At 38.4% G+C, this 10142-nt stretch overlaps 1 protein-coding gene across 1 annotated transcript; it reads left to right on the top strand.

The window, feature by feature from the left end:
- The first annotated feature begins 5327 nt into the window (after positions 1 to 5327).
- Positions 5328 to 9737, top strand: LOC114028048 (zinc finger protein 883-like). Its single transcript, XM_027842235.1, has 2 exons — positions 5328 to 5349; positions 6615 to 9737. The coding sequence occupies exons 1-2, from the start codon at positions 5328 to 5330 to the stop codon at positions 8813 to 8815; spliced, it is 2223 nt and encodes a 740-aa protein (XP_027698036.1). The 3' UTR covers positions 8816 to 9737.
- The last annotated feature ends 405 nt before the right edge of the window (positions 9738 to 10142 follow it).

Raw genomic sequence — 10142 nt, forward strand, 5'->3', positions numbered from 1 at the left:
CCAAGTCTGGCACTCCCCTCACTGGGTCATGGAACTACCTCTTGTGAGGTGTTTAGCCATGACAAGGAAGAGGGATGCAGGACAATATCTACTGGGAATGAATAGATCGTATATGGGTTTTTTGAGGACCAAGGAGAAGTAGTTTCATTTGTGGTAGTTGGGAAGGAGCCAGTAGAAAGGAAAAGATTGAAAATTAGTGAGAATATGAAGATGATAGAGTGCTGGAGGAGCAGGAGGGAGCCCTCTTCATGAGAGACTGGGGTAAAGGAGGAAAAGAAGACTTCTGATTTATGTGAAATTAGAATGAAGTAGGGGAACTCAGGGTAAATATCCAATTATTTTAGTGAAATATGAGGCCAAGTTCGCAGCTGAGAAGGTTGGTGGGAGGAAGCCATGTGGAAAGGTTGGGGAGGAATGAAAAGATCTGGAAAAGCTGGGGTAGGGAATCAGTTAGGGAGATGTCAAAGATTGCCTTGCCATAGTGGGGGCCCGGCCAAGCTTATGTAACTGAAATTTGTCATGGACCCAAGCAACCTGGTTTCATGATTCTCTCTTCATTCATCAGGATGTGAGTAAAAGAGAAGGCCAGTGTCTTATCCTGAAGTGATCCAGTGCTCAGATTTTCATAAGGCATCAACCCAAGTTCCTTTCTTGATTTTTATGGCCCAGTCTTTGTCTCCATTTTTGGAGAACCATTGGCCAGATCCATGTAGGTGACTGCCACTGTCAGTTTAGGGAGATAAGAGGTAGAGATTTCCAGTTGTCCCATAGCAGGAGACCCTCCAGCAGCCTTCGGGATCCCCAGTATTTGGTCTGGTCAGATGCCATCCACATTAGAACTGGACAAAGGTAACTAATTCCATGTGGGTTATATGGTAAAAGAAGGAGACAGAAAGCAAGGCTGAGGCCAGAACCTGTATGTGACTGAAAGGAGAGAGATTAGATTCCAGCGATTGAGATACAGGTTAGGGCCTTGTAGGAAAATGCCAGTTCAAGAAGGATAGCAGAGTTGAGGAGCAAATGGTAAAACTAATAATAGTTAATAATTATATAGTGCCTCATCTGGGCCAAAACTCTCAGATACTTCATATGATTCTCATGAGAATCATAGGAAGTAGGGGCTGTTATTATCCTCATTTTACAGATAAGGAAACTGAGGCAAACAGAAGTGCTGGGACTTACCCAGCATGACATTGCTCGTGAGTTTCTGAGGTGGCACTGGTACTCGGGTCTCCTTGACTTCATCTCCAGCTCTCTGTCTGTTGTGCCACCAGCTGTGTTCTGGTTCATAACTAGGATGCAGTGAGAATGTTCACTCATACATGGATGAGCTGAGAAAGGGGAAGAGAATTTTATAAGTTATCTTTCTGAGAGTTGGGAATTTTTTGTTTTTAGCTCCCTATCTAGTCACCAAAATGAACAATATGAAGTGCTAGGCATTGTAGAAAAGACTTAGTTTGTTATTGACCAATGAGAAGGGGTGTATTAGATGATAAAAGTACTTGAAGGTCAATAGTACATATTGCTTTTTTTTAAATACTGTTTACCTATAAAACCTTTCTTTTTTCAAAAATTTAATATTTTATTTTCCTCCAATTAAATGTAAAAACAATTTTTAACATTCATCTAAAACATTTATTGAATTTCAAAATCTGTTATTCTACCCTGACCCCTGACTCTTTGAGAAAGCAAATAATTTGATACAGGTTATACATGTGCAATCAGGTGAAACATATTTCCATGTTAGTCATGTTATGAAAGAAAACACAGACTAAAAGGAACAAGAAAAATAAGGAAATAAAGAAAAAATACATTTCCATCTGCAGTCAGATTCCATCAGTTCTTTCTCAGGAGATGGATAGGATTTCCCATCATGAGTCCTTCAGAATTGTCTTGGGTCATTGTATTGCTGAAAATAATTACATCATTCACAGCTAATCATCATACAGTATTGCTGTTACTATATACAGTGTTCCCCTGGTTCTGTTCATTTGACTTTGTATCAGTTCATGTGAGTCTTTTCAGCTTTTTCCGAAAACATCTTTCTTATCATTTCTTATAGAACAACAGTATTTCATCACAATCATATACAACAATTTGTTCAACCATTCCCCAATTGATGGACCACCCCTCAATTTTCAATTTATAGAAATATAAATTATATAAATATAAATATTTTTGTATATATAGGTACTTTTTATTTTTGTTTTGTAATCTCTTTGGGATAAAGAGCTAGTAATGATATTGCTTGGTCAAAGGGTTTGGGTGCTTTTACAGTCCTTGGGGCATAATTCCAAATTGCTCTTTAGAATGGTTGAATCGGTATACCACTTTACCAACAGTGCATTAGTGTCTCAAATTTTCCCACATTCACTCCAACATTTATCATTTTCCTTTTCTGTCATATTAGCCAATCTGATAGGTGTGGAGTGGTATCTCATACTTGTTTTAATTTGTATTTCTCTGATCAATAGTGATTTAGAGCATTTGTTTATATGACTATAGATAGCTTTGATTACTTCCTCTGCCAAATGTCTGTTCATATCCTTTGACCATTTATTAATTGAGGAATGACCCTTATTTATGTAAATTTGACTCGGTGTATTTGAGAAATGGGGTCTTGGTCAGAGAAATCTGCTGTAACAATTTTTTTGAAGTTTATGATTACTAACTGTATTTCCCTCCATCTTCTTTTCCTCCCATTTTTGTTATTCTCTCTTCCCTTCCCTTCCCTTTCCTTTCACCCTATCCATCCTCAAAAGTGTTTTGCTTCTGACTTCTATCTCCCCCAATCTGCCTTCCTTTCTATCAGCCCCAACCCCCTTCTCTTATTCCCTTCCTCTCCTACTTTCTTGTATGGCAAGATAGATTTCTATACCCAATTGAATGTGTATGTTATTTCCTCTTTAAGCCATTTCTGATGAAAGTAAGATTCACACTTGACCCCCACTTCACCTATCTTTTCCTCTACCATAAAAGCTTTTTTGTACCTCTGTTATGTCAGATAATTTACCCCATTCTATCTCCCCCTTTCCCTTTCTCCCATTGCATTCCTTCTCATTCCTTAATTTTATTTAAAAGAAACAAAACAAACTAAGGACCATAACTTTCTTATTCCTACCACTGGCACACTGGCTGTACTCTCACAAAAACTTTTGTGAATGACTGATCCATGTTGCCAACCAATTCTTTTGGAAACCTGTTCAGTTAACTAAACAAGTTGTGGTATATGATTAGGAAGAAAATGAAGTACTGAGCTATCAGAAGTGATGAATTCAGTGATCTCAGAAAATCATGCAAAATCTTGCATGAAATAATGAAGAGTGAAATGAACAGTACTAAGAGGACATCATATACAGTAACAGCAATGTTGTTTTCAGAAAGACTTTGAATGAATGTTATATAATTATAAATACCCAAATTAACTATAAAGGACATATAAAGAACAGTGCTATCTGCCTCCAGAGTAAGAAATGATAAATAGAAGTATGTATAGAATAAATACACCTATATATAATTTATGTCTGATGATAGCCATCTTTAGAGTTGGGGGGAGGGAAGAAAAAAAGGAGAAAAAATTTACTTGATGATTTTGTCGTATATTTGAAAGGAGTAGCAAGTTTTTCATATTAGATTTGCAGTTTCACACACAATCATCTTTTTTACTGTACTATGTTTTGGAAAGGCTTATATTCCACAAATATATATTAATTTAAAAAAAAAGAAAAAGAGAAGAAAAAATTTGCTCAATTGAAGAGTATTAACGTAAGTGGAGGGTAAGTTCAAATCAGAAAATAGCCTGAAAACTCTAATGAGAATGAATATAAGGACTGTTTTCTAGAACGGTTGAGATGGCCCATGATGGTTTCAGGATGGCTTGTAACATGCTCCTGGTTTCCAAAGAGCCTGCCATCTGTGCACAGAGGTGACATCTTGACCTGGTGGTTACCCTGCTGATGAGATGTGCTTACAAGGTCACCTGGGAGTGAAGGAACCACTCTGGTGCAGTGACAGAAAGCAAGTGACCACAGGTGCATGCCTGTGACCACCCACTGGGAATCAGTTTGCACTTGGATTTCAGACCTTTCTGGCTGTTGGGAAACAATCTGATATCAGGATGAGAACCTGAAGGAACATGCGGCACCTAGTCGGAAGTGGTCAGGATTTGATGTAACCACTGCATGAACTTGAAAAATATTTATGCAGGACCATGAGAGTTTGGAATCCCTGCAGAAAGAAAACTAATGTGCTTGAAACATGTACGTGTTAGTCGTTGCAGAGGAAAATATTTATACATTTAAATTTTTAGGTATAATTTATTTTATTTTATTTCTTTCATTTTGCATTTGTTTTATTTTTCAAATTTAATCAAATTTATTTTATTTAAATAAAGTTATATATTTATATAATACTAACATATATTTCTATACTAAATAAATTCATATAACTATATACATTTATATATTTACATTTAGTTTATTTATTTACATATATTTATAACTTAATTCGGCGATTATTTTCTGCTCTAGGTTCCATTAAATGATTTTTAGCACAAACCCCTTAGGCCATTACTGTGAAGCCCCAAAGGGTTCATCAGCCACAAAATGGCTAGGGCTGCAATAGGCGCAATGGTGAGGCACGCTGTCCACTTCCTGACAGAAGGGGGACACACTCAAAGTCCAGTATAACTGATAATATTTTTGTACATGGGAAAGAAGTGGATTTTTAAAATCATGTTTATTGCAAGGATTTTGGGTTTCCTTTTTTTAATTAGGGAGCAGAAGCATTCAAAGATAAACTTTAAAAAACAAATAGATAATGGCCATCCTAAAAAAGTGACGGATCAGACCAGAATATAGCAGGCGTCAGGTGAATGTAAGAGACACGGTTGACAGTTATGTGGCCTTAGATATGAGAACAGAAAAAAGCAAAGAAAAGGGATCACCAGAGAAATTAAATATGCTTATAGACGTGACGGGGAATGAAATAATATGAATATTTAGTGTATGTGCCACAAATGGCACATCTATGAATCTGAAGATAATAGAAGCAAAGTTGGACCCAAAGTTGAAAATTACTAAAGAACAGAATATTGCCTGGCTTAGCATGTGATTTACAAAGAAGGGCTATGAAAATACATCAAAACTGATCAAGAAAGAGAAACATGGAGAACTCTAACCCCAACAAAGGTACAAACAACAACTGGCGTTTGGAGAAATGCCATGGAGGTCCTGTGAAGGGGTGCAGAGAGGGGGAGGCTGGGTCGTGAGGGCCACATGCCTCCTGGGACTGGAGGGTTCTTTCCTCAAGGTCCTTAGTGGTTGGGCATGTTGCTGTGGCAACCAGCAAGTAAGAGGCCACATGTGGGAGAGGACAAGGGTCTCAGAGACCCCTTGTCAGGATTTCCTGCCCCTCCCCTCCCAAGTGTCCAGCAGAGCAGAAGGGACCCTGACATCACCCATGATTGTGCTGTACACCTTGACCTTAGGCTGCTTGTCTGAGTGTTGACAGTATTGGACATGATTGAAAGAGGACATGCATTCAAATCCTGCTACTGGCTCTTAGGAGCTATGTGCCTTATCTGAGCCTCAGGCAAAGATCTAAGACTTCTCTACTTAAAGGCATCCTTACACCAAAAGTGTGGCACCTATAGTCAATGCAGAGAACCAGAATCTTAACCTGGGAAGCCCCCAAACCATGCTGACACAGCCACTGAATGGTGCTGACACAGAAGGATATACAGTCATTAAGAAGGGAAATATTTGCCAGGAGACTGGGGCTGTAAGTGATTGCATCAGGGGTCATTGTCTTGTTCTGGTACTTGGCACTGATCACCTTCTATTCCAGTATGAGATAGTGGTCCACTCCCTTCATTCAGGGAACTTAGCAATGCCTTCCCAAAGACACTATTTTTCAAACACCTGAGTGCAAAATGGTCATCATCGTTTCTAATAAGAACAAATTTAACTACAGGATGTGAAAAGGATTATAGTTTTGAAAACTCCAACCAAAATTGTATTTTAAAAATGTCTGAACTCAAATTACATTTTACAGTATATTTCTCATACTGTTGATTGGGCTTTTAACTCGTACTTCTGCGCATTGCCTCTAAAATGGTGTTACAGACATGCCAAGTGTCCTATTTCCACTGGGTACTTGTTTAAATGACTGCCAAAATAATGGTCTCTGTACATGCTTACAAATACAAGCAAATAAACATGTGATAATGAAATAGTTTTTCTTTGAAGAAAAAAGTGCAAAGGAGAAAGACCATCTAGTACCTTGGACAGAGCATGCCCAGTCACAAGGTTTGAGTTCTAGTCTCAGCTACAGGGATGTTGGGCAGGTCACTCAGCCATTCATGGCCCAAGTTGGGAATGTGATGAGAATGCTGGTTTTTCCTGTGTTGTGGGTTTGTTGTGAGAATCCAGGGTTGTTGTATGTGAAACTCTTTGTAAATTAAATCAGCCTGGGGATGTGAGCTACAGGCATTTTCAAATGATGGATTCTACCCATTTAAGTTTGAAGACTCTTGTCTTTCCCTAGGGAAGTAGATTATAATCAGTGACTTTCTGAGATATATTTGTGTATATGCGTGTGCGTCCATAAATAAGTCAATACGTTTCTCTCTTTGTTTCCTTCAGATGGAGAGACCAGGCTTGAAATCAGGGAGACTGCTTCAGAGCTGAGCATTTCTGTGGGCAAATCACAATGGCCAAGATTCATGAATGATGGTCACTGGGACGTCATTTTGAGAGATATCTGTGAATCTAATATCAAGATGGAGGAAAAACAGAAGAGTCACTCTGAATTTGATAAAGACGGAAAGAGTTTCAGCCGACGTCCCCTCCTAATTCACTGTGAGAGAAGGACCTCAGGGAATGGCTGTTCACAGGATCATAAATATAGGGAACGCTTTACTGAACAGGTGGGGCTTGTTGAGTCTCATGAGAAGCCTCCAGTAGTGCAAACTCATCAATGCAATCAACGTGAGATGACCTTCAGCTTGAGTTCAGAGCTAATTAGACACCAGAAAAGTCATACCAGAGAAATGCTTTATACGTGTAATGAAGGTGAGAAGGCCTTCAGTCATAATTCAAAGCTCACTGACCATCAGAAAATTCCAAATGGAAAGAAACATTATGGCTGTAGTGAACGTGGTACATCCTTTAAGCAACAGTTATCGCTCATTCACCATCAGCAATTCCATACTAGTGAAAAGCTACATAAATGTATGCACTGTGGACAGGCCTTCCGGCGACAGTCATCCCTTGTTTCCCATCAGAGAATTCATACTAGTAAGAAATCTCATGAGTGTCATGAATGTGATCAAGCTTTCAGTGAAAACTCCTCTTGTATTGTACATCAGAGAAGAGACACTGCAGAGAAACCTTATGAATGTAACCAGTGTGGAAAGACTTTCAGACAGAGGTCCAGTCTTGCTGAACACCAGAGAATCCACACTGGAGAGAAACCTTATCCTTGTCATCAATGTGGAAAGTCTTTTAGATGCAATTCTAGTCTTGTTCAACATCAGAGAATCCACACTGGAGAGAAACCTTATGAATGTAATCAGTGTGGAAAGACTTTCCGATGCAACTCTAAACTTACTCTGCATCAGAGAATCCACACTGGAGAGAAACCTTATTACTGTAGTCAATGTGGAAAGAGTTTCAGACAGAGCTCTAGTCTTGCTGAACATCAGAGAATCCACACTGGGGAGAAACCTTATGAATGTAACCAATGTGAAAAGACCTTCACACAGAGTTCCAGTCTGTCTCTACATCAGAGAATCCACACTGGAGAGAAACCTCACAAATGTAATCAGTGTGGGAAAACTTTCACAAACACATCCAATCTTGCTGAACATCAGAGAATCCACACTGGAGAGAAACCTTATGGATGTAATCAATGTGGGAAAAGTTTCAGACAGAGCTCCAGTCTTGTTGAACATCAGAGAATCCACACTGGAGAAAAACCTTATAAATGTAATCAATGTGGAAAAAGTTTCAGACAGAGCTCCAGTCTTGCTGAACATCAGAGAATCCACACTGGAGAAAAACCTTATAAATGCAGTCAGTGTGGAAAGACTTTCAGGCACAGCTCTAGTCTTGCCAATCATCAGAGAATCCACACTGGAGAGAAGCCTTATGAATGTAATCAGTGTGGAAAGGCTTTCACACAGAGTTCCAATCTTGCATTACATCAGAAAATCCACACTGGAGAGAAACTTTATGAATGTAATCAGTGCAGAAAGAGTTTCACAAATACATCCAAACTTGCTCTACATGAGAGAATCCACACTGGAGAGAAACCTTATGATTGTAATCAATGTGGAAAGACTTTCAGATGTAGATCCAGTCTTGGTAAGCACCAGAGAATCCACACTGGAGAGAGACCTTATGAATGTAATCAATGTGAAAAGACTTTCAGATGCAGTTCTGGTCTTGCCAAACATCAGAGAATCCACACTGGAGAGAAACCTTATGAATGTAATCAGTGTGGAAAGAGTTTCAGACAGAGCTCCAATCTTGCTGAACATAAGAGAATCCACACTGGAGAAAAACCTTATGAATGTAATCAGTGTGGAAAGGCTTTCAGATTCAACTCCAAACTTAGTCTCCATCAAAGAATCCACACTGGAGAGAAACCTCATGAGTGTCACGAATGTGGCAAAGCCTTCAGGGAGCGTTCATCTCTTATTGTACATCAGACAATCCATACTGGAGAAAAACCTTATGAATGTCATCAATGTGGTAAAACCTTCCGGCAGCCATCATCTCTTATTTCCCATAGAAGAATTCATAATAGATAGAAATCCTATTACTATAATGAATGAGAAAAAGCCTTCAAATAGAGTATAGAGCTTGTTAGATATCAGAAAATTTATTCTGGGGACAAACTGAATTTGGACTCAATGTGGGAAGACCTTTAGTCAGAGATCACTTCTTATCTTACATCGGAGGATTCATAGTGGAGAGAAACCTCAATGGGGACATACCTTTTGCTGGAAGATGGAGATCCCTAGACACCAGAATATTCACACTGGAAAGAAGGGTTATAAAAGCAATGATTGTAGGAAAGCCTTGAAGGGGAGCCTGTAATCTTGTAAAGCTTGTAAAGGGGATCTGTACATTGGAGGAATTATGTTGGAGATAAAACTTTTGAATCTAATTAACGAGGGGAGACCTTTTGCTCCGGCACAGACTTAAACATCCCAGATTTCATAGAGACTTCATAACCCTAAATGCACACATAAAATCCTTCAAATGTAATGAATTTTCTCTGAAATACTATTGTTTTTCAGTTCTCTGTAGTATCCAATAACATTAATACCCTATAACAGTTATGGCGTAACTCCACCAGCCATTTCCCAGTTGATTCATACTCACTTGTTTCCTGTTTTTTGTTGACACAAAAAATTCTGGTATAAATATTTTGGTAACTGTTAGACATGTATTTATGTAGTGATTTCTTTAGTCTAGTATGTGGCACAATTGATAGAGTGCTGACCCTGGAACCAAAAGACCTGAATTCAAATTCAGTCTGACACTTCGTAGCTATGTGACTTTGGGCAAATCCCTCAAACTATTACTGCCTCAGTTTTCCTCATCTACTGTAGGATGTGTGTACTAATAATATCCATCTCTGAGGCTTGATGTGAGGATCAAATTTGATTGTATCTCTAAATTGCTTTGCAAGCATTAAATCACTATTTAAGTGCTAATTATCCTAATTATTCCTTGGTTCATACATCTTATAGTAGAATCTTTGGCTAAAATGTTTGGACAGTGAAGTCACTTTTCTTATAATTAAAATTGATATTGAAAACAGTGTAGAGTAAGGCAGTATATTGTAATTATAGGGCACTGGGTTTAGAATCAGGGAGACTTGGGTTCAAATCCTGCCTCACACACTGTCTTGTTGCATAATTCTGGGCAAAGAACAACCTCTTTTTGCCTCAGTTTGCTCATCTCTAAAAAGAGGAGGTTGGAAAGTAAATAATCTAATCCTAAAGAATGAGTTGATCAAAGATCAGATCACAGAAACTATAATTTCATGAAATATAATAACAACAATGAGACAACATCAAAATTTATAGGACACAGCTAAAGCAATACTTAGGGAAAGTTTTAAATCTC

The sequence above is a fragment of the Vombatus ursinus genome, unplaced genomic scaffold (genome assembly GCF_900497805.2).
Source record: "Vombatus ursinus unplaced genomic scaffold, bare-nosed wombat genome assembly UNPS02014868.1, whole genome shotgun sequence".
Taxonomy (NCBI): Eukaryota; Metazoa; Chordata; class Mammalia; order Diprotodontia; family Vombatidae; genus Vombatus; species Vombatus ursinus.